This window comes from Lagopus muta, chromosome 19, assembly GCF_023343835.1.
Source record: "Lagopus muta isolate bLagMut1 chromosome 19, bLagMut1 primary, whole genome shotgun sequence".
NCBI lineage: Eukaryota > Metazoa > Chordata > Aves > Galliformes > Phasianidae > Lagopus > Lagopus muta.
The window spans coordinates 8,462,984-8,487,529 of NC_064451.1; the positions used below are offsets into that span (position 1 = coordinate 8,462,984).

The 24,546-nt window shown below is 45.6% G+C and overlaps 1 protein-coding gene across 4 annotated transcripts in view; it reads left to right on the plus strand.

Moving 5' to 3' along the window:
- The window catches only part of LOC125702400 (DAB2 interacting protein), a 152,011-nt gene that overhangs the window by 12,022 nt on the left and 115,443 nt on the right, over positions 1-24,546 (plus strand). For 2 of the 4 annotated variants that reach the window (XM_048965568.1, XM_048965567.1), the window contains exon 1: positions 14,688-15,087. The exons of 1 other annotated variant lie outside the window; for it this stretch is intronic. In XM_048965568.1, coding sequence (XP_048821525.1) covers positions 14,946-15,087 — 142 coding nt within the window. In that variant the 5' untranslated portion in view covers positions 14,688-14,945. Of the gene's footprint in view, positions 1-14,687; positions 15,088-24,546 lie in introns of those variants that run through there. One more of the 4 variants, XM_048965566.1, reaches the window with a different exon arrangement.

A 24,546-nucleotide genomic window follows, 5' to 3' on the forward strand; every position in this document is an offset into this window, starting at 1 on the left:
GCTTGTTAGATGAAGGATAGCTGTGATACGAGGGTCACTGCAGGGGACTCCCCCAACATTCCTACTTTGAAGATTACCTCTCTGCTGCTGCTGTATGCGGATGCACCATCAGACTGGGAGCAAAGCTTCTCCCATCTCCTTTAGAAATGTCAGCAACCAAAGAGAAGACAACACTTAATTTATTTTATTTTATTTTTTTCGTTCAAAAGGAAAAGAAAGTCTTGTCTTGGGAAGAAGGGAAATCAAATAAAAAATTTAATGCTGGAGGAGAAAGGCAAGAAATGCAGTTGCCATGGAAACGGGAGCATAAGTAGAAACTTTCCAGCAAAGAGCAGAAACTAAAAATGAAAAAGCAGAGTGCAGAGAATGGCAGCCAGCCAGCAGCTCCAGCTCTCTCTTTACTCCTCTCAACTCAGTGAGATTTTCTTAGTCATCTTTCCACATTTTGGAAGTGCTCTGTGCTGGGGCTGCAGTCAATGTGCTGCACCACGATGAGCGAGCAATAGCATCGCTTGAGCTGAGCTGGAGAGCACTTGGTGTGCTTCCAGTGGGTGCTGCTTCTGCCTTTGAGGGAAGGAAAAATCACCTGGCAATGGGTGTAATGCCCCCAGGGGTTTGGGAGGTAACTTAGAGGTGGGCACCATCACCAGTCCTTGATTCATACCTTGTTCAGGCTCCCAGGTGGCACTGCAGCCATAAGTCACACAACTGTTAATGAGCCGAAATCCTTCTCTGATCCTTTTTGAGTAGGGAGAACAGCACACTTTGAGTCCAGCAGTGAGCAAGGCAAGGCTGGAACACCAGAAGTGCCATCTCTGGACCTCTGCTCCCATCTCATGTCACTCTGCACCTTACAGAAGCCAACTTGGGGCACAAGATGTGTTTTGCATTTGCTTATTGCATGCAACATATATTTGAAAACAGGTATATTTCAGACATTAGGTTCTGTGTAGGACTCTGGGGTAGTTTCTTGCTAGCACATTAAAGGCAGTTTTGTGCAGGAAAGCATTAAAGTCATTGGATTAGCAATTATTAAGTCCTCATGGATTTTAGCACGCATGGAAAAAGGAGATTGAAAAGCTGGGAAAGTTACCCTGTAGTGCTGCAACCCTGTTGTGGCCAGGAACTGATTTGGATGAAAGACTTTGAGCACAGCTAGTCAGCACTGTGTGCTTTTACAGATGGAAGTAATGAAACCTATGGTGCTCAGCCTTTATTGAGTCAAGTCATATTCTTGAAAATAGGCGAGAGATTTGCTGACTTGAATTCAGACTGTTCAGCACTGCATGTGATTGACTCCTTTTCCATGAACAAAAGGGGCAGAGCAGCGCAAAGCACAGTCCAGCTCTGCCTCTCTGTGTGGGATGCCTGCATGGCTGTGGATGGGAGCTGCCTGAGCTCACAGTGAGGCCTGCAGGTGCTGGAAGCGCCTCGGACTGAGCAGAGCTGCTGTCTCACCTGCTTCCCTGCCCCATCTCTTACTTCAATATTAATGCAGAACTGAAGGGGATGTTGCCTTGTTGTTTGCTTGCTTGCTCTGTGTGTGTACGTGCGGGTGGGGTTTGGTGTGTTGGTTTTTTTGTTTTTTTGGGTTTTTTTAAGCTGGAAGTGTTTGAAGGAAATGCTGCCACAATGGTGGAAAAAAATGAGAATTGGAACATTGAAAAATTGGAAACCTGCTCCCCACGTGCTGCTTGTGCTGCTCCGCCTGGAAGAATGGAGGTCACTTTGAAAGAATGCTCTTTAGTGTTGTCTGTGAAAATGGCTGCATGCAGAAAACGCAGAACGCGACCTTGTGTTTATTTCCCCAGGTGACTTTTAATGCCAAAGGCAAACTGCATTCAGCCCAAACCCCGAGCACAGCAGGCCCGGCTGCTGGAGCTCCCGCGGGTGAAAAGAAACATCCGTTCTCCCGGCTCCACAAAGAGTGGATGGGGAGGGGCGGGGGGATGCGGCCGTCGGGGGGCAGCAGAGCTGTGCGGGAACGGAGCCGGCCGGGTGGTGGGGAATGCGGGCTCTGCTCGGCGCTGCTCGGGCTGGAGCCTTTGCTTTGGCAGTTTCTAAGGTGCGATGGAGGGAAAAAACAAAAGATCCCATTTGTATTTGCTTGCAGATTTATATGCATTATGTAACAGTATTGCGTTGGACTCAGAAATGCTAACATGGCACTTAGCAGTTCTGGTGTTTTAACTGAGAAGGGTTCCTCATTTCTGCATCCTTCTGCGCTCTGCGTCAACAGCAGTTTTTTAGTATTTTTCCTCTGTGTCCTCAGAAGAATGAGACCTTCATGACTGTCTTTGAGCTGTGTGGATCAGTTTGAAACCGATTTCTGATGGAACAGACAAAACAGTGATGGATCTCGAGGTTCATGGATTACTTAGGAGTGCTCAGAAAAGCTGAGACAAGTCTACGACTAATGCATGTGATCCAAAGCACAGACACCATTGGCAAAACCTTCACCAGGCTCTGTACAGTGTTGATTTATGCACACCTGTGTGTGTTACAAAATGAAGCGTGCAGCGGCGCTTCCTCAACAAAACAGTGCTGCAGCTGCTGCCAAGGTGGGGTTTGAGGTAGCTCTGTCATCTCCATGCTGCATTACCATACACAGTGCAAAGGCAACCGTAGTGTGTTTCATGGAGTGGCAATGAATGAGTGTTTGGGAAATTCCCTATTCCTGTGGCACTGGGATATCTGTTCTCAGCATTGCTGTTAAGTATTTTACCACTCGGTTTCGTCAGTGTCTGCCAGACTGTCTTGTTTAGATGGAGATGTCTTATGCTGACTGAGCTCATCCTGCAGGAATCTGTATCTCTGGGTAGAATGAGTTCTGGTAGAGCAGAAGTGCCGTTAAGTGACGAGCCCAGATCCCTTCAGTTCAGGTTTGGGGTTTGTTGCATTTAGTCTCATACATAAACATGGGGTGCTAATCTGCACGAGACTCCAAATGGAGGAGCACTTTTCCAGTGCTGATTACTACTTGGCGCTCAACTACCAAGACAAATACAGCGCTGTAAGCGTTCTCTACCCCTCACTGGAGTTTTGTATATTAGCCTTGGCCAGACGGAGCCTCCTGGGCTGGTAGGCCTGCACAGCTTTCTCTGTGCACTGCAGAGCACAGTGCCCAGCCTGGCACCCCGCCTGCCACGCTCCATCGCGCTGGGACCAGTGCTGCCCGAGCTGCCATAACAGTGCTGTAATCTGTTTGTAATCTGTTCCAGAGGTTTTCAAAGCACAGCACAACCGAAGCAGTGAGAGGCATTGTTTGGCTGATGCCCCGACCCGAGGTGTGCTGGAATCACAACATTAATCTCAAGATCTTCCTCAAACATATTTCTTATCGGGGGTTGGGACTGAATTCAGAATGCAAAACCTGCTCTTCCCAGATTCTTCCCTGACCTTTTGCCCTACCCCTTCCCTTTGCAGTTCTGTGTTCACTGCCCTCTCCTGTCATCCTATCAACCTCAACAGCCTTTAAGTAGTCTGTAGGCTCTGGGCAAGGGTTATGGTATTGTTCCTCCTGCCTCTGCAGGCTGCTCTCGGAAGGAAAGATGAGAATGTATTGGAAATGATTTGCTCCTCTGTAGTTCAGAGACCCTATGTACCCCCTCCTGACAGTAGGCATCAAAAACAGAGTAGTATCAGTGCTCAAAATGAGCTGCCAGTAGGAAGATCAGTGGCCCTGCTAAACTGTCCTGTTGCTATTTTTTCTTGTCAAGGGGAATTCCATTCATTCTCTTTCAGAAGAGCCTGTTAAACGCAGCCTGCACCAAACTCTCAGCAACTGTCTGTTAATAGTTTTGGATTTCAGCTCTGTGGCCTCTGACTGCATGTTCCTTTCATATGCTCGCAGCTCCTCTGGGAGGACTGAGCCAGGAATAACCAACACTTTCTGAAGCCTGGCCTCCTGCTTTGAGACTCTGTTTCTTTTCGGGTCGCATACACACTCGCTCTTCATCACAGCTCAGACTTCGCTTTTGCAGAGCCCCTACTGAAATTAGGTGCTATGGGGCATCTGAGAGGAGAGAGCTGCACCCACTGCTTTCCATTCTGCTGGCTAAAGGAGGACAAAGGACTCTTAACATTTCTCTGCAGTCGCCTCTTGGCTTGGCATACTGTTCATTTCAATAATAAAGTGTTTCCTTTCATTCTCAAACAGTCAGGCCCCTGCCAGGGCCGTAATTGTTCACAGATGACTCATTTTGGCTGCAGGATCAAAACGAGGGAAAAGTGCTGTTTGCACAGTCTTTGAAACGCACAAGATGGGAAGAGATGTTCACGCTTGATATTTGTACCATATGTTGTTTCTAGATTTTATTACAGAGCCTTTACATTTCAGAAGAGATTCTACTTTTGTCCTGGGGAGGATTTAGAAAGAAAAAGGTAGAGTTTGGGGTGAGGCTGAGATTAGCAAAGACCGCTGTGCGGTTTCTGCTGCAGTGGGCAGCCTGGTGGGGCTCTTTCCACTCTGATGTATTTATGAATGCATGGCTTGGGTGCTGCTCAGTTGTGATTTTTATCAAATTCACACTGAACATTTCATTCTTTGTACAATTTGTTTGGAAATTTTGCATTTTCAGTTGTAGCTGAGGTTTGATTTACTTCTCAAATGAAAATAATGAATGTAGGTAGAACATTCCTAATGAACAACTATAAGTATTGACCAGCTCTTTGTTCCATTTCATTGTTAGTTCTCTTTTAGAGAATCACACATTTGTTTCAGAGGTACCTGTTGTTATGAGGTCAAGGAGGCCAAAGATCGAGTTGATTTTTTCACTATGGGGAATAAGGAAATTATGTGATGCCTGCATTGCTGTCCATGAGTGGCCATGTGTTTGTTCTGTGTATTAGGAACAATTACTTGTGTCTCCCAGGAAGAGTGTTTCCAGGCACCCAATTACTTTAAATAAAACACCAAACAGGCATTAGAAGACTCGAAAACTTTTCCAGTTGTCTTGTCAGAGCTTACATGGCATTGTATGTACTTTTATTGGGTTGTGACAATGAGTTTCTCCAATGAAACATCTGCTGGAGATCAGATCTTGAATGGGAAGGCTGGGGAGAAGTAGGATGGTGAATGTGGTGACCTGCTTTAACCAGGGTTTGCCATTTTGTAATGAAAGGTTTTACCTCGTATCCTAATTTTCACAGGAACTGAAGTTTTGATCCATACCTCTGCCATCCATCCTCATCCACCACACAGTCAGCATAGCTTCCTTATTAATCAGGCTTGTTTCTTGCTTGTCCTTTTCCCACAGTCTTTGTACTTCCCCCTTATGCTTCCCCTTGCTAGTCTTGCTGTGCTCTGTCCTGCTGTTTGTGCTTAGCAAGAATAATAATAACATTTCCCATTCTAAATCATTTTCAATTGACAGTACTTCGGAGGGCTGATTGTGCTGTGCTTGCAGTAGAAAATTATTAACATTAAGCATCAACTTTCTTTGCACTGAAATATTATTTTGACTCCTAAATAGTACAAACTCTGGACACCAGATTATCCAAGGCTGCTGCCATGTGGATGTACCAGGAGCATGAAGACAAGCTTGTCAAGTGTCACTGGATACCCTTTGCAGCTGCTAGAAGAAAGAGACTTGATAACCCAGTAGAAGAGACACTATTAGAAGAATAAGCAGTATGGATTCAGTAGGAGTTTTTTGCTGAGCTTTTTCCCTATAGAAGTATATATTAGTGAAGTGAATTTGGACTAGGCAGTTACTCTTGTGAATGGAGGATCTGTAGTAAGAATGGGACACAAGCAGAAATTCTTCAGTTCAAACCAATGCTGCAGTAGAAGAGCACTGCATCATCACTGCGAGGGAATGCCTGCGTGACTTCCTGGGTGTTCTCTAACACCTCAGTATGGGGTGCCATCTCTCGGGTTATCAACCAGATCTCCACACAGGCTCTGTGAGGTCACCAAGGTTCGCATCTCCTGATCTGTGGGTCTGAGCGACTGGGTCATGGCACAGCAGGGCTTGGGGACTGCAGGTGAATGCTGGTGTCACCGCAGCTTCACGTTCACAGTATCCATCCTCACTGCAGCACGCGGAGCCTTTGTCACTGGGTGCTGTTTCAGTAGAGTTCTCACTTTTTGCAGGCTGCTGACTGTGAATAACTTCTCCCAGTCTTCTCTCTGTGTCGCTGCGCTTCGACTTCATGCCAGAGGGAAGAAGGGGGATTAAAACAAGCCACTCTCACAGTGGTGTTTAAAAATTGACAGAAGGATTTCCAGTTGGCTTTGTAAAGCAATTTCTAAAAACAATAGACACATTTTAGTGTTTTAACTTGTTACTGGGGTATGCTTTTAAATGGATGGTGTTTTCTGCCATGTGCTGTCATGCAAGTCTGATAAGGGAGATGGCTAAAGAACACCCTTGCCAGAAACATTCCTTAGAAGTGTAATCTGGTGCCAGAAAAGTAAAACAAGCAACTACATTTGTAGTATAGTTTGCAAATTATGTGTCAAGGAAAGGAAGAAAATAATCTGTCACATGGAGAATGAAGTTTGAATTGTGCGTACACACATCAGTGATGTGTTATAGGAATGTAAGATCATTATCAGGCATTTAAACATGAATTAGAGATATCTAATCTATTAATTAATCAAAAAGTAAGTTTTATATAGCACGTGCAAACATTTAATCTTCCATTTCACTCGTCAGCATAGATGCTGCCTTCAGCGTGACGGTATCATGAGATTAAATGCCCCGGGTGTTGATTTGTAGAGCTGTGTGAATCCAAGTGCCCTTGTGTGGCATTCTGGGAGGTGAGCCGGGTTCCCCAGATGACATCAAGGTTTGTGCACAGTTACTGACCTTCCTGTAAAACTCTCCTCCCCACTTTGAGTCAGGACAGATCATGCTTCCATGCAAAGAAGGCTGACAATGCCCTGCAGCAGCCTGCAGAACTGCTGATGGATTTCCTGCCCTCTCAGCTCACCGCACAGGAGAGCCACTCCATTACAGCATATAACAAACAGCTGACACTTCTGCTTCCAACAACAGACTTGGCATAGGAAGCCACTGGTGCCAAACCTTCGTCACCTTCCCTGAAGCAACACGGCAGCAAGGTTACTGCTGAAATTCAAAATACAAATACATTTAGGAAATAGTTCCTTTGGTAAAGTGAGTATGTTCATCAAAACTAAGAGAGAATACATAGTTTCCTGTAATAATTTACTATTATTTTGTATCTCATAATTAGATTCCTAACCCAAGGGTAATTTTCTTTTAATTAAAATTTGCTGATAGTAAAGTTGAGAACCTTGAACATATTTCAGTTTTTGACCCCGAAAAAGTCATTTTCCCTTTTTCACTCATATTTCTTTTCACTAAATATAAGTAAACGTATTAATTTACATTTGAAAGTGCGTGTATTTCCAACTGAAATCACAATGCAAACATTTTTGACCAAAGGATTTATTTCACAACGTTTGATTTGAAGAAAGAAGCCATTTATAAAATAGTAACAATCAGGTGTGAAGGAACAACATGCCCCGCGATGCGGTAATGCTGCGGTGAATGTTACTGCAGACGTGGGGGGAAGAAAACCCACCGCTGCCTATGACTGCACAGACAGCAGGTGAGAGCAGCCGTGTCACAACGCTGATGGGGTTCATCTCAGAACAACTTTGGTCCTTCTCCCATCGGAGGTGTGGGAGCGCCGAGCTGGAGCGGCACGCGGCGCTGCTGAGCCGCCGCAGGGAATGCTTTATGGCTGCAGCCTCTGCAATGAGGAAACGTGTTTGTTTTAGCCTGGCTGACGAGGTGACCCCGCACACAGCAGCGTTGTGTTCAGGGAACGAATAAAAGAGTGGCAGTGAATGCGGCTGTGTTGGCTGTAAGTTGAGTTCACAGCAAACCCGCGGGTCGGCTCGCAGGGTCACAACAGAGCGCTGCTTGAGTTTTGTCTTGGAGAAGGAAATGGGAAATCTTTGGAAACACAGAGCTGAGGTTACTCTGCTAATCATTCAATGAATCATTGTTAACACTTTGTTTTAGTAATAAGCTTTTTTTGTGAAGAATAAGCAGGCTTAAACAAACATTTCCTCCCGGCAGCTACTCACAGAGGACACGTGGTGCTCGGGAGCGTTGTACTGCTCCGATCTGTGTGTGGAGGGCTTTGTTTGATGTGGGGTTTTGTGCAAGATTCTTCTTTTTTGCTGTGAGGTTTGCTGTGGGAATTTTTGCTGTACAATGGAGATTGTACGCTCGTGTTGTTTTTTTTCCCTCCTGAGTTATTTAAAGCAGCAAGCTGTTCTGAGGCATTGGATGTTTGATTCTGGCAAAAGTTTCTTCTTCAATTTCCTTTAGTCCACGTGTCAAATGACTTAATTAGGTCTGTGGAAATGATGCACGAATCTTAAGATAGATTTAGACTTCCTACATTTTATTAGCGCAATTACTAGTCAGGTTATAAAGCAGATTGTTTGAGTAGGGCATTTTTTGTTGTCAGGGATATGTGTAAATAAATCTAGAGTCGATGAAGGTTTTGTTTTGGTCTCCCCCAGCTAGCTGGAAGCTGATTTGAAAAAGTTTGTGTTCTTTAGCTCTATTGTTCTACCGGGAAGCAGTCAGGAAGCGTTCAGCTTTGAGGTCAGTCCCTGGGCCTTTCCCTGTTCTCTGCCCTAAGGAGCTCGTTGTGCAGAGCAGGAAACACCTCCAATTGGGTTCCCAGGCGCCCTGGCTCTCCCTGTTGTCTCTGTAAGCTGCCTGGGGACCGAGCAGCCCTTCCTGCATGAGCCTCTTCACGTGTCCTTCATCAGCCACTACAGCACCATGAAAAGTGTTTGTCAGCCTTCTGTGCCTGGGAGCTGGAACGTTGTACCAAAATCTCCCTGTCAAGAAGCTGCTGGCTGTGTAGGGAAATGAAATGTTGAGGTCCAAATCTCAGCTGGCTGGTTGGCAGATTTGTTGGAGGTAAAATTCCCAGGCGGTATTTCTGCTTCTCTTGCTTCAGTCTTCCTGTGAGATACCTGCTCACACCTCAAAATCAGGACATAATGTATTAAAAGCCAAAGACTTGACTTTCCTCCTTAACATTTCACACTTTCATTTGAAATTTTTGTTTTTCCTGAGTGAAAAAGAGAATCTATGTACATTTCAAGTACATAGAAAAGCTGAACAAGTATTCAAAAGCTGAACAAGTATTTGCAAAAGCATCAGTGCTCTGTTGGATGGAATACACTGTAGAAAAAAAGACACTGACACTTAATGCTTATTCATCACAAGAGGATTGTCACAAGAGAGAAGGAAGCCTGCTCAGTTCTTTGGGCAAGGATGGAGGGCTGGGGGTGCAGGCTCAGCTGTAGCCTTTCCTCATGGCCTCACTCACATCTCTCCGGGCTCCATCCTCCATTCCTGGCATGGTGTTGCTGCCCGCAGTGTGGGCCATCGTGTGCAGCTCATTAGACTGGGAGTGCTTTGCACAAGGAATCATCTCTTGTTTGGTGGTGTGCAACACAGATCCCACAGCCATACAACACTGATCTCCAGGCACCACACACGATGGCTGTAAATGGCCTGTATGTAGGGAGTGCTGAAGGATTCGTGCTCTGATGTCACTTGTGCAACACCTCCTTAACTCTTGTTTAATATTCAATTGATTCTTCCTTTTGCCTTTTTCTACTCATATCATTCAATATTTATACTAGATAAAATAACTTCCCCAATTCCATTTGGATTTCATCACCAGACAGACAGCAAGACCATCCCATAGGGTTGTTACATACAAATGAATGGAGAACCATTAATTGTGCGTTTAAATTTAAATGTTTCTCTTTCTGCTTCCAAATCTGTGAGCCATCTTTTTGTGAGACAATCAAAGAGCTGACACCATCCACCTGAGGTGGCAAGGAAATTAATTTGTCTATGCAACATTAAAATAATCGTTTCCCATTAAAATATTGGAAAGTAGTATTTTATTAGTGGTGTATATGAAATTTTCCTTCACTGAAGATTTTCTAAGGAGCAGAGTTAAAAATCAGAAAACGTTACATTGCTTCTTTTCTTCCAAATCAAATCCATCCTACCAGAGCAGGAAAAAAAGTAAAATAGATCTAACTTTTAGGATTTTTAACTTGTTGGCTCCAGCCCTCCTGCTAGGTGAAGTGTGGTTACTTACTTCTCTAATGCATTTCTGAATGTTCTCCTGTTTGGAGAGTGTTCTCGCTTAGAATCATAGAATCATAGAATCACTAAGGTTGGAAAAGACCTAAAAGATCACCCAGTCCAACCGTTCACCTATTCCCAATAGCTCCTACTAAACCATGTCCCTCAACACAACATCCAGTCTTTCCTTGAACACCCCCAGGGTCGGTGATTCCACCACCTCCCTGGGCATCCATTGCAGTGCCTGACCACCCTTTCTGAAAAGCTTGGAATCAGTTGACTGCGTTGCTTCTTCAGTTGCTCTTTTTTCTTTCCTTTTTTCTTTTTCCTTTCTCGTTTTCCTTGGAGGTGGTACCTGGGAGCAGGGAAGGCCCTGCTCAGACTGCAGGAAGGGCCCCCAGCAGTGCCTTTCTGCCTAGAGGCGGGGGGGATCTTCCTAAAGGCCTGAAGGTCTTCCTAAAGGCCAAGCTGCTGGGGGGCTGGGATGTGAGCAAGGATGGAGTGGAACAGTTTCAGCACCAGCTTCTTTTATGGCGCTGCTTGAAAACCAGTCTGTTCTATTGGTAGGAGTAGAGCTGAGAGCTGAGCTGAAAGTTAAGTTCTTCTTATACAAAGGAAATTGCCTTCCTCTCTGGCTCTGTGTATGAGCTTATATATCCCTGGTAGCCTTGAGGCAATAAGGCTGGAAACCTGCCAGCTCACAGGGCGCTGAACTGCGTACCATAATGAACTTGAGAGCAAATGCGAGCAGGCAAATCGGGAGAGCGACCGGGATCCAGCAAGAACACTTGTATTAATCCTTTGTTTATAAAGTCTGACGCTCCTTGGAGATGACTCCCTTATTCATTGCCTCAGACTGTGAGAGAAGTATTGGCACTTCAGAAGTGTGCTTATACGTGACACGGAGAGCAGGGCAGCACTCAGATGTTGTCAGCTTCGTGTTGATAGATCTGCTGTTCTCTGACCAAACGCCAATTAGGAATTCAGCCAACGTCCACCATTCCCCTCTATACTGGCCAATGCAAAGCAACTACTTCTTTTTTTCTTTATTTTGCTAACTTTTCAAAGCTTCTGTTCAGTTCTTTGTGGAACAAATGTGGGAAATGAAATGAACTAAAGCTGCTCTCCTCCAGAAGGTAAATTCAGAGGCCAATGTACAAATCAGTGTATCCTCATAACTTTACTTCAGGGCCAGGACTGCGCCCTCAATAAAGCAATGAAACCCTTACTTTCAGAAGAAGGGATTCAGGTTCCTTGCCATGAAGTCTGAGGGAGTTGAGAGGAATGACTGTTTCCCTGTGAAGTCCTTTGGGAAAGCAAGAGGTGTAACAGTATAGTCTGCATTGGCAACATGCATTCTGAAATGCAGTCATTATTTTCCCAGCACAAAGCAATAAACAAATGATAAAAAGCAGAGTGTTAGCCCCCGAGAGGCATGTCTTCCAGCAGCCCCGTGCAGCCCACAGCCCCGCTGCAGCTGAGCAAACCCTCAGGCAGCATCCTGCTTCTTTTGATGTCAAAGCAAACAAACCCACATTTGTGTAGCTCTCCGGCCCAGAACTTATTTTGGTGCTAATTTACAGTTTATTCACATGCTGTTAGTTTTGGTAAAGGAGTGCAATAAATCCAGTCTTAGGAGAGCTTATAAGCAGGATAACAGAGGGAGATGACAGAGGACGCAAGGCTGGCTGTGGGTGTTGTAGCCTTCCTCTGAATCTCAGTGGTGTAACAACTGGGTATTTTACTGAGATGTTACACTCTGGTGGGCATTTAATTTCATGGGTTAGGTTACTGTTCAGTGCTGGCACCCCAGAATCACCGCTGTTTGGCTCCTCTTACGGAGAGTTCAGTAGGGCCCAGCAACTGAGCCCATCACTCTGCCTCGTAGAGGGAACAGCACAACTGTGATGTGTTGCTGTAGAGATAGATTCCAACGTGGTCAGCTTTCCTGCAGAACAGTGAATACATCTAAGGTTTGCAAGTGGTAGATTCTGCTACACACAAAAGAGCGTTTGTGTCAGGATGTGGCTTTCAGAAAGAAAAAAAAAAAAGGAAGAAGAAAGGAAGAAAAAAAATAGTAGTGGATTAATTGGAAAGGTCCAGAGCAGTCACGTTCCCTCCCAGACGGGTCATTCATTTTGTTGCTTGCTGCTATGCAGCATCTGAACTTAAAACCTTCACAAACTTCATTGAAGTGAGAGAGACAGAGGCAAGCTGGCTAAACTTGAACGAAACTCCCAACCGCTTATGCTTTTATTGCAGGGCTGCTTTCTCTTGTCATGATAGTTTATAGTCCCTCATTAACTTCTCCTGTTTTATGGTCACCTGCATGGACATTTCTGAAGGTACTCAGCTGATTAACAAAAATATCTCTAAACGTGGAACAGATGCTCAGGTACACGTGAGTGAATGCGCACTGAAAGCAGGACCGCCGTCCTTATCTCCTGATCATTCCCACCTGCACACCCAGGTGAGGATGCTGGTCTGCATCCCACCGCATCCCAGGTCCTTGGAGGATGAGCCACATGGCTCCAATTAGGCAGAACCAACCCAGGTGGACCTCACCCTTTTGGACTGTCTGAATTTGAATGAGCTTTTAAATGGTTTTGTTTCAACTTCAGTTCCATCAGTGCCTTTTTTTGTTGTTGTTCTTGGGAATGAAGAGTTAAAAAAATGAAGTGGATCAGCTCTTTTAAAGACATTTAAAATGATAAAAGCATAATAGGAAAAAGCTTCTTTTAAGCTACCAGCTCAATTATTAGGATACCAAAACTCAGAGAGAGGCATGAGTATTTGGCTTCTTGTCTACAGATCTGTTACTGAACCTCAGTATTTTCAGATTTTCCCATCGCTGTCTTATAGCTGTTCTTGGCCCTATTTACAAACTGAATCAACTGCACAGGATGAGTCTCTCGTCACTTGGGAAATGTTTTTTCTCATTTCTTTATTATTTTTTGTGTTTTAATCTACCCAAATATGAAAAAACTCTACATTCTGGATAACAAGATGAGAGCGGACATGCAGTAAATCAAAGCCTTCTCCTTCTTGCTGTGATGTGTTGTGGGGCTGGGTGACAGCTGGAGCTGGTGCAAGCAGAGCAATGTCCTGTGCAGCATCCCCCTGCAGCAGGGGATGGAGCCTCTGCTGTCCAGCTGGAGCTCCCTCCTTGACCTGAACTTGTCATTGCCCCAGTGATTGGCTCATTCCTGTGCAGTCTAAAAGCTGTTGAATTCCTTATGTGTGGCCTCAAAACCAGGCATGGACTTTACTGAAGACTGAGGCTTGTTTCCTGTCCCGGCAGGGTCTTTCTCTGCTGATGAATACCATATTTTCCCTCCACAATCTGTAAATAAGACAGCACAGGTTTTATAAAATTCTAACGTTTTTCACGACTATGTGAGTTTACAAAATGCTGAAAGAAGGGAGGATTGCTGGTGATAAGGAAGGGACACTCCTCAGGAGAACTGGAAGGCTTTTTGTTTCCCACATGAAGCACTGACAGGAGATGTCACACCAGGGAACCAAGGCCGGGTGGTTTCTGCCTCTTGTTACTGAAGACACAACTCGGTAAAACCCAGGAAAGCTTTCATACTCCTGCAGAAGCTCCAACAAGCAGGGAACACAGCTCGTCCTCAGCCTAGCCTGCTTGGTCCTACCTACAGATACCACAGAGATACATCTGCACAAATGTCTGTGAAAAAGAAGAGAAATAGGACACACTACAGAGAGGCACTGTGCAAACCGTGTTTTCCAGTTCACCCCACTCCAATGAGATGTTTCTGTTATCTGCCGACCTGCGAGCAGTGGCAGCACGCTCAGTCCTTGGCCACAGCTCAGGGTTTCTGCAGTGCTCTCTGCTTGTCCTGCAGAGCACGATCTGTGCCAGCCCACAGAGGAGCTTTGGTGGAGGAATATGGACAATTCACCTCTCACCTGACCTTTCAAAACTAAGTCTGGAGCGCAATTTTTGGTCTGGTTATTCTGTTTTCTTTTCTGCTTTTCTTCCATGGTTTAAAGCGTTAATTCTGCCCAACGCAATGTAATTTTATTGAGCAATATGAGCCGGAGACAGAATCTTCACTGCCATCAGAACCCAAATGGTAAATAGGCTCTTTCTCTAATTCCTGGGATGTGCTATAACTCAGTTTGAATGTTGAAAGGAAATGGGCCTCCAGGGGAGTCTGGAGCTCTGTTCATTCAAGTTCTAATTAAAGTTTTCCCCTCTCAAGTTTCACTTTATTTTCCGGGGCTTTTGCTCCACGATGATTATTAACATGTGTCCCACAGCCCGGAGATCGTTATACCCTTCCCTGCCCCATATTCCATAGCTGCCTCCTGCTGCAGCCCGGCTGCCTGGCACTCCATCCCAGAGCGTGCAGCTGTTGGCAGGCAGAGGCTGCCCGGCTGCTCTCCTGCAGCAGGCGTTGCTTTCCTCCAGTGCTGCTCGGTCGGATGCTGCTGTCTGGTGGGGACGATCCAGTCCAGGATTTCTTCCAGCCTTTTCTTCATGTTTCAAGAGCCCAGGCCAACTCTGGCTTCCTATTCCAACTCCAGCACGCTTATCTTTTTGGGGGCAGGAATTGTTAGTACAGTCTATCTTGCTTGCTGCAAGTCCTCCCTCTGCTGAGACATGCACTCCGGTGCCGCGTTCCTTTATTTTTTTTTCTGTCTTTTTCATGTTTTCTTCCTGTTGTTTTTCTTCTTAAATGTGTAAAGTGAAGAGTTCCTCTTCCCCCCTCTCCCTTTCCACTGCACAGAACAACCTCCCGTTGATTACACGCTGGAACTGTTGCTACTTTGCCAGAGGGGAGAGTGAACCTGTGCCTGCATGCGTGTATGTGTAAAATAGACAGAAAAATGTCAATGAACAGCAGGAAAAGTTCTGGGAGACCGTCCTACTACTATCGTCTGCTCCGGAGGTCACGACTTCAGAGACAGCGAAGCAGATCCCGGAGCCGGAACAGGCCGCTTAGTAGGGGTAATTGCAACGAAGTTCTGTTTAATTGGCAGTGCAAAGACATACGTGCTGATGCTTACAGGTAGCTTCGTTCCTGTGCGTAAGAGTGACCTGAGCGAATGTAAGTGTGCCTGCTCCCCGTGCAGCGTGTGTGGGGCTTTGCAAAAGGCCATTGCTTGTGCTGCAGGGATGAGAGGGGAGGGAGAGCTGCTGAATGGAGCCGAGCTGGGCAGCCTGGCTGTAACTCCTCGTGTAACTGTAACTAATCCCATCTTCTCTGTTAGCCACCCGTGGGTTATTTCAGCGTGTATAATTAAGGTAACCATTTCTTTCTAGTGAACTGAGATGTTTGGAGGCCTAATTGATGATTATAGATATTTGATTAAGAGATGGTATCTGTGTGCCAAGATGAATTGCTGGAACTTGTTCTCCACGGGCCAAATATCACCAGGGGTTTCAACATTACAAAGCTGAGTACAGTTTAAGGGCAGAATTTTTAGAGCCTGCAGGTTGTGCTCCAGAGGCACCGGGGAAACCTCTGGGACTTGTATTCCCAAATCACTTTGCTTTTAAAAATCCTGCTCTAAAAGGGCCTATTTGTCCTCATCAGCAGGAGTTAGGTCCACAGGGTAATGTTTCTGTAGGGCATACTCACTCATGCAGCCCGTTTCTTCTACTTGAGGCAGCCACTGACCCAGATGCATTTTTAAGCTGTTCTGGCTCTCTCTGGCAGTGTGAGATACACGTCTGTTGGTGCTCGTGCCTGTTGTTAAAGCAGTCAAAGAGATGGGTGGCTCTGAGTCGTTCTGTGTTGAGCTGTCTTTGCAGAAAGAAAGATGAGGGCTGTGGTTGGCCTCCAGTGTGACAATCCTGTCATATTTATAAAGTCCTGAGCTCAATCAAGACTGTGAACTAACTTTTTAGTTGTCGTTCTTGTGTGAATAAATAGCTGTGGCAAAGAGTGCAGTGGCAACACCTCGTGCTCCATCAGGTGTGTGTGCAAATCCAGGCTGGTACTTTGTCCCTGGGGTTAATGGGGTGTACCAGCAGACTGCAGAGCTGACCCCAGGAGTGCAAAATTTAACTTCACACAATGTGCTCTTCCTCCCCTGACTTACGGTACTTTTTCTGGATGTGGAATCATTACTGGGAAAACAATAGGAAGCTAAATCACTCCCCGAGCCTCATCCTTTCCTATAAGCAAAACAGAGTTTTTCTTTCCATGGTTTTGTTTTGTTTTGTTTTGTTTTTCTGTTCTGCCTGTCAGAGAGAAGTGTCTGTAGATCCACAAGTGTGTAACAGCTCCTCATCCCCCTTTATTCATATACTGCTCAAAACCAAAATATTTTACTGTCTTTTCAGTTACCAAGACAAACAAGATGTGTTCATTTCTCTTAGGTAACCCAGTATGAACTTACGAGCATAAATTGTCATGAGCACAAGGAATATGCAAGCAGATTTGATTGAAATGGAAATGAGCCCTAATGTTTGTAAGAAATTGGATTAGAACTAAATGAAATCTTCTTGCTGTTGATCCCTCCCTGAGTATTTTGTGTTTGTCACACGTATGCAGGATTCCTGCCTGCTAGGAGAATCATAATGCTCTGCGCTCATTTAGCTCTTCTCATCCGCAGATCTTACAGGGATTTGCAAAATCTGGACAAGAATTTTCATTTTCTATATGCCATTTTCTATATGTAAGAGATATAGAAAGCAAGTTAAGCAAGTTGTGGAGGAATGGTGTTGAGCTGCAAGGTCCTGGGGTGTGTAGGGCCCAGTCCAGGAGCTGGAGGCGGTCTGGGCAGAGTGAAGGAAGAGCAGAATGCAGAATTTTTGCCAGTGGACAATTGCTTTTGGTTTTAATGCCATGATAATTCCCAAAGCCTACAAGCCTGAACAAGGAAGGAACTGAGGATCACCCTCTCAAGTACTCATATGCAGTGTCATTTCCCATTGCTAGCTAAGATGTTCAAAGACCAGATATTCTTAATGGAAAGTTATCACAATCTCATGAGTACTGGAGAGCTTTTACAGGAATCGGCTGTGGTCTATCTTGCCACTTGCTTGTTTCCAGGCCGTTTCCTCAGCAAGTCTCTCTCCCCTTTGCCACAATCCATCCACTCAGAGCACCATGGATGCAGCTGGGCGCTGCAGCAGTGAGGCCCGCAGGCTGAGCTTCTCCACGCGGTGCTGCCCAGCAGGCCGGCAGCAAGCTCTGGGCCAGGGGGCTTGCTGGGGGTCAAACAGCTGTAACACATTTAGCAGGAGGAGGAGATCTCTGCTGGCACACGTCCTCTCCGGCATCTGGAAGCGCTCGCAGCACCGCACCAACCGCGGATGCGGCTCCCGGGAGGTGCAGGTGCTGCCATCTGCTGCCAGCCCCGCTCCGTGCCACTGCGCTGCGGCGCCGGGCCGCCGGGAGCCCGCCTGGTTTGTGTCTGCCAGGCTCTCTGAGTAAGGAAGAGGCGGTGTTGAAACGCACGTGCTCAGATTCTGCCGCTTCTCTCTGCCAGCCCGTCAGGGGCAGAGGCAGATCGCTCAGCTCGGAGTGTGGCTGCGGGATGCTGCTCGCCCGAGGAAGGCAGGGCCGGGCTGCGGCCATGAGGGCTGGCTGCTGGGGAAGTGGGTCTTGCTGCGGGGGGAGCAAGGAAGAGATGGCCGCTGCCTCAGGAAAGTGTGCTGCAGTGCGTGTTAGATAAGCAGAGTGAGCAGAATGTGCATTTTCTATGCAAGTCTCTAAGGAAAGTTGGGGACTGCTTTCTGTTGGGACTCCAGATGGACACGATCTGATGTAGTGTGCAGAAAAATCTGTCTCACTGCCAGGTGTTTGCAGTGACAGCCAGCTTATTTGATGTCTCATATGATGCCATCCTCTATTCATGGAATTCAGAGTTCTCTGGCCAGCCCTGTTGCCCAGGGCACGTTCATCTCCTGTTCATCTCCTGTTCGTGTGCCCAGGCCTGGAAAAGCTGGGAAGGGCTGACATTGATGGGGTGGCAAACCAGGCCAGAGCAGGGAGGCATGCTGCTAGGAGGCTCCAGCACACAGAAATTCCTGTAGACTGATGATGGATAAACAGGACAGGTTTCACTCCACTGTTATATTTTGTTACGATGATGATAATGTTGGATATCTCCTGGCTCTGCCTTCCGCAGGGATTTGGGCATAATGTACTACAGGTACATTAGTTAGAAAGACCTATAAAATCCCCATATCTGCCTATGACCATCTGTTCAGCTTGGAGATGTGTGTAAATATGTGAGGAATCATGGCTATAATTATGATTACTGCCAGGTGATCCATCCAATACAGCAGAAGGCGTTGGGAGGCAGAGAGGGCAGAAGGAAAATACTTCAGCATCAGGATATATCAGCATTCAGAAGCATCACCTGCCTCTGCCTGCTGTGTGCTGCTCTGTGGCCCTTTCCTGCTATCTCTGCCACTTCTTAATTATGGCCATAATGAAGAAGCAGGGCTCAGGGGCAACTGTTGTGAAAATTCAGTTTCCTCATGGAAACTGCTGAGGGTGCTCCATTCACCGGCCTCAGATCCAGCTGCTCTGCAGGCTGTGTGCTCTGGAAGCTCAGTATTTTATGAGTGTGAGGTTATGTTTCTGAGCATTTACGAGTAAATTGCTTAATTATTGAATCATTTATTTAAAAACTGGAAGCATTGACATGTTTTTCTTTATGGTAATAATAGTTGTTGTTCCAACGTGCCACAGAATGACATGAGGAGGCTGTACCCAGGCTTGCTTTCTAACTAAACCACACTGAAAATTCATGCATCCTTCTCTCGTCTTGTCATAAATGAAAATATGTTGTACACTATATTTGCATATTCTCCAAAAGGAGATGCTGTGGAAATAAGGAACTTCTCCATCACTTATTCTTCTCATTTGTTATAAGTGATTTTTTTTGCCCACGATTAACCATCTCTCCTAAGAAACCACCTTCTGTTGCTAATCTGTCTCAGTGGGACCGAGGCAGGAGGCTGTCTGAATTCTTAGTCAGAAGAATTAGAAATAGTGATTTGAATCGAATGCAGCTTTGGCTTCAGCTCTTCCTTCTGTAGAACTCTGTAGGCGATCAGCTGTCGTCATTCTGCTGAGAACTCAATAACAGTTTGATTTCCTGATCTTGAAGGTTTCGTGTTTCTTCTCAGATACAATCACAGAATCATACAATCGTTACCATTGGAAAAGGCCACTAAGACCATGCAGTCCATCCATCACCCACCACCACGCCTGCTGGTGTTCTGTCTAAAAAGCATCAGAGAAGCAACTGCTTCATGTAAGAGCTGGGAGTGCTGAGTCCAGTTGTAAACGTGTGTGATGGGATTCTGTAAGCTGGACTGTTGGTGAGAAATATTCACTGTCAGCCCTTCTATGTTTAGCAGTAGTGCTCCAACTGAGACGTTGCTGTATTTGCTCCCAGAATGAAAGAAGCCTCAGGTAGATGCGTTCTCATCTAACTAGTGAGGTGTTCATGGATGGCTGTGGAGTCCTACAGGTGGTCAGTGACAGTGGTGGCACCAGCTGCAGGAGCTCTGGATTCTTCTCTGACTTTCTCTCTGCCCCAGGGTAGCAAGAGAACGTGGGAGTTTTGCTTCTCTGAAATCTTAACCATAGTTCCTACCTGTAAGTCCCACTTGTCCCAGAAATGGCATCTGTAAGAGATAAACAGAAACAGCAAAAGTCTGGATGAAATTGTCAGGGTTGTCAATCCTGCTTAAGAGTAGCTTAGGAATTTACTTTCCAAGGAGCAGCCCACTTAATCCCATGGCAGAAATTTGGGGATTTTCAGCACTTTTTAGGCAACTTGAAGTCTGACCATTGTCTATTTTTGCTCATCTTCTGCTTATCTCTTTTCCACGTCCTTTCCTTCTGGTAGGAGCCTCCCTTTCCCCCGGCAGCGTTGCTAGGAGGGGCTTATTGCTCCAAAAGGAAATAAGCAGCAGAGTTGCTCCCAAGCAATGCAGAATGAGTTGTTATCTAAAAGCTACAGGTAATAAGTGAGAGAGGTTAAAAACGCGGCCTGCATCCAAAAGAGTACAGCTTCCAACTGCATGCTTAGGGCGGTTTTCCTGAGCTCTGATGTATTAGAGTATGTTTGTGTCCTTACAGCTGTGGCAGTCCAAACAATTTAGACACAGAGCTGCCTTTTAAAGCTTTTAAACCTGTATTTTCCCTCAGAGGTCTTCTAGCGTGCCACTAATCCCTTAAGTTATTGCACTGAAGGCACTCTATAATCCTTTCATTTACTCTGGTCTCAATAGAGATGGGAACTAGCTGGGTCAGTTCCCATATTTGGTCATTATCAATTTTGCTTTTTTCACTTCAGACACGAGCTGAGGATAGTTTGCTTTCTTTTTAACACTGCAGAGAATGCTTGGAATTTAGATATTAATTGCTCATGTGTTTGTGTGTACGCACATTAAAATATGTATGCGGAACTCAGAACTTCCTCATTCAATTCTCTGTTGCATACAGCCTCGGGGTCGGACTTTCAAACTGAGTTTCCCCTGACCCCTTTGGGAACCAAATGTAAAAATGGATGACTTTAAATCTGTGAATTAATACCCAGTGTAGAACAGGTGAGTGTCAAGGAACAGTGATCACCACAGGTCATCTCTGGAAGCCCCATCTCCCCACGCCCATTGCAGACAGAGCTTTTGGCGTGGGATTTCCTGGCAGTGCTGGTGGCAAAGCTTTGTGGTTTATGACTATTGGCTACTTAGCATTACTTTCAAAGTGCATTTTAGGTTGAGCATTGAAGCATTCACTTTGGGGAAATACATGCGCTGCTACTGCGTAGGCTTTGAGAAACATTGACAAGAATAAGGAAGGCCAAAGTTTCGCTTCATTAACATCAATGCTGAAAAAGGATTCCTCAGATGTTGAGCACTTAATGTTTCTTTTTGAAGAAACCAATTTATTTCAAGTGCAAGTTCCTTTTGTACATTATGTGCTCACACTTTTGATTTCTTGCAGCACTTCTGCGCCAATGAATTTCTTGTAGTGTAGGAGATCAAGCCTGGTCTTGTTCTGAAGTACCCAAATGTGGTAATAGGTGGACTGCTGTAAAATTTGGCATCTGGAGTTAAATTACAGGATGCTTCTTAAGCTTCTTGGTTGCCATAGTAACAAGTAATAGTCATCCTCCGTGATTAAGCAGTGGCCATGGAAACCAAACGAGCAAGTTTTAAATGAAAGATATTTTCCCTTTACATTTTTAGCTGTCAAAGGTTAACAGTTATTACCTTCGTACCCTTAGATGGGAACAAATCCCAGTCTGGTCGGCGCATTTAAAGTGAGAAGACTTGTGTTCATTTAAATAGCTTTCCTTCTAGGACCAGCTGAATTTTGGGTGAATTCCCACAGAAAATTTCTGAGTGGGGTGTGGTGCATCAACCTTCCTACAGAGAGTTCAGCGTGAGTGCTAAAAGGTCCTGCAGTTCTGCAGCTCAGTGCTGAGGGAACCAAGGCTGCCCCTCAGGAGCACAGCACCCCATAGGCATCCTGCAGAAAGCCCTGGAAAAACAGAACACCTCTGTGACCCGAAGCTGCCAGTAGCCCTCCTGACCCTGGTGGATTCTAACTGCAGGAAGCTGTGTTTGCAGGCTTTCTGTCACTGTTGTGTTTTAATGCTGTCTGGGAGATCATTGGTAAAGACACTGCATTTTGTCCAGCAGATACCAACTATAACTCCCATCCAGTTAGGTGAAATCTGTTCTTCTCCAAGTGAAACTGCATTCTGCTTTTGTGAACAACACTGAAGCTCCTGCAATGTCAAGGCAATCTAACTCGGATTAATTGGCTCTGGGCATTAAGAGTCTTTCAGGCTGATGTAAGAGCTGCATGTGCTATGTGGATTTCAAATCTTAATGTTTGGTCTATTATGCAGATGGATGTGAACGGAGATATGTATGTGACCCCATTTATCTCTCTAATGAAGTGCCATCAATGGAACATCTGTTTCTTTGCTGTAGAAGATGAAATCTCTGATGAATCATGCTTATAAATTAAGTGTTTATTTATTTAATATTCATTTTGCCGGTTCAGACCTGTTGGAGCAGTCACCACGCACGACTGCAAAAAAGGCCTCCTAATTACCCTGCACCAAGTTCTGTGTGCATCTGCTGCTGCTTCCCACGCAGTGTGGGCCGCCCTGGGCTGCTCCGTGCTTCCCATCCGCAAAGCTCTGCCCTGCAGAGCAGCCCACCGAGGAGCTGGGCCGTGCAGGTGGGAGCACAGGCATGGCTGCACTGCGACTGTGCGGCTCCCATCTCACCTGCATTACCTTTGTGGACCTTGAGCAGAAGGCAAAAGGGATTACAGACAGACTTGTAAGAAAAGCAGTGAGCTCTGACCCCAGCCAGGTGCACAGACAGGTGGGAGCGTGGATTAAGAACAGGCAGGAGCTCGGGGGAAGCTGAAATGAGACCCAGCTTAAACATCCAACTGAAATTTGCATTGAAGTAAAGGAGCAATTGATAGAGAAGTCAGCTGGAGTTGTGAGCTCTCTGGCAGGGGGCTGTAATGGGGCAGCAGGCCTTGCAGCAGCCATGTCAGCTGTACGGGCAGAGCACAGCCAGAGGCTGCAGAGCATCCTGGGCAGAGGATGCTGTGCCCCCACCTGTCCCTGTGGTGTGGATGGGTGGCACGGCTTACATCTGCAGAGCCACAAATGACAGGATATAGAAGTCTCTCCTTTGCCCTGGATGATGTCTGTGAATAGGCAGCCATGCTGATAAAGTGCTGCAAGAAAGCAGCACGGTAACGGTTCAGAATCTCTGCAGAAATGTTAAGCATGATGGATGAATCTAATTTAAATCTCCCCTGAGCTGACTTCTTGTTCTGCAAACTCCACATTGCTTGTCTTTATCATCACATAGGAGGAAGCTGATGTTCCACTTCACTTTATCATCCTTTCCAGTTTAACCAGGGCAGTAGCAGTCTCTCCCATCTGGTCCCCAGCCAGGCTACAGCTTCATCTTTTTTCTGATGTATTTTTTAAATCCAAGTTTGATTTCAATTTTACCCTGGAGAAAAGGCTCCTAATGATATGCTGTTAGCAAAAGACGAGCTTGTTCTCTAGACATCACACCAGAGGAAGATAAATATCATACATATTTTATTTCCAAGACTGATAAATAAGGAATAAAAAATACCAAGTATATATTACAGATGTCTAATTAAAAATACAAGACAGTAAAAATTGAGGTTGTAATGAGGGCTCCTCAATCAGTGTGATTTACTGCTTATTTGTGAAAGTGGGGTTGGTTTTCTGGAGGCTGTATATTCTGTCCCTGTGGCCACTCAGGCACCAGGGCAAGGCCCTGCACTTGGCTCTTACTTTTGCACGTGGATCTGCTTCTGAATGCACTGCTCAGTTTTGCAGTGCTGAGTGGCAGCAAAAACAGAGAAATGGGTGCATATTGAGTAGACAGAAAAAAATGGCACTGCTTTTTGAACTACTGGATTCCAGAGCCACTGATAGCACTTGCTGAGGAGTGATATGAGGAATGTTAGATATCATTCAGTCCGTGCTATCTCAAAACCTGGCACGGAGAGGACATGAGATCCATTAAAGTGCACCGTGTGCTATGGCAAGGGTCAACACATCTAAAAATCATTACTTAACAAAGAAAAAGAAGCTCTTCTTGCAGAAAATGTTAGTCCTACTGTGAGAGAACACAGTCGTACTCTTTAACTGATGGGAAACAGTCTGTCCCAATGTTCTTCATGAGTTGAACTGTTTTCTGTTTTCCAGCCAGCCCAAATAAGGCTCTTCAGCTGCACAACTGCTCCAGGCACCGCACTCGTAGCCGCAGAGGTCAATAGGACTCTTGCTGGTGCTTCAGATGTGCTTTGATTTGTAGGTGTTCTGTTCAGACCAGGAGTTGGACTTGTGGTCCTCGTGGGTCCCTTCCAACTCAGGCTGTTCTCTGATTCAGATGCCTCTTTGTACTGCCAGGCAGTGGCACAGTTGGTCAGAGAATGGCAGTCCCTCTTTTAAGCTCATTACAGTGGTTTTGTAACACTTATGTCATCTGTGAGGGACACAAAGGTAAAGGTGAGAGGCTTGAACATGTTTGGTGCCATCACTGTGGAGAGCATCAGTTGTAGGCACACCAACAGCCTGTAATGGGTGCGGGAAAGGCTTTGTGCCAGAGTGTGGCACAAAAGGCAACTAATGATCCCTTGTTGCTGTTGGTGTTTTCTAAGTAAATGGTTAGATAAATGAGACTTTTTTTTACAAGCTGTAGTTCTGTAAACATCCTTAATTGTCTGAGAAGCTGGTGAGAGCAGGAGAGCATGAGTGCTAAGTGAGCGGGGAGTAAATCACAGATTCTGACGTGGGAGAGTCCTGGGTGCAGGCAGTGCGATTGCTCTGCTTTACAGATGTACAGTGTATTTAAGCAAGGGATTCTCAGATGTGGAAAGAAATAATTTTATTGTAATATAAAAAGCGGTGG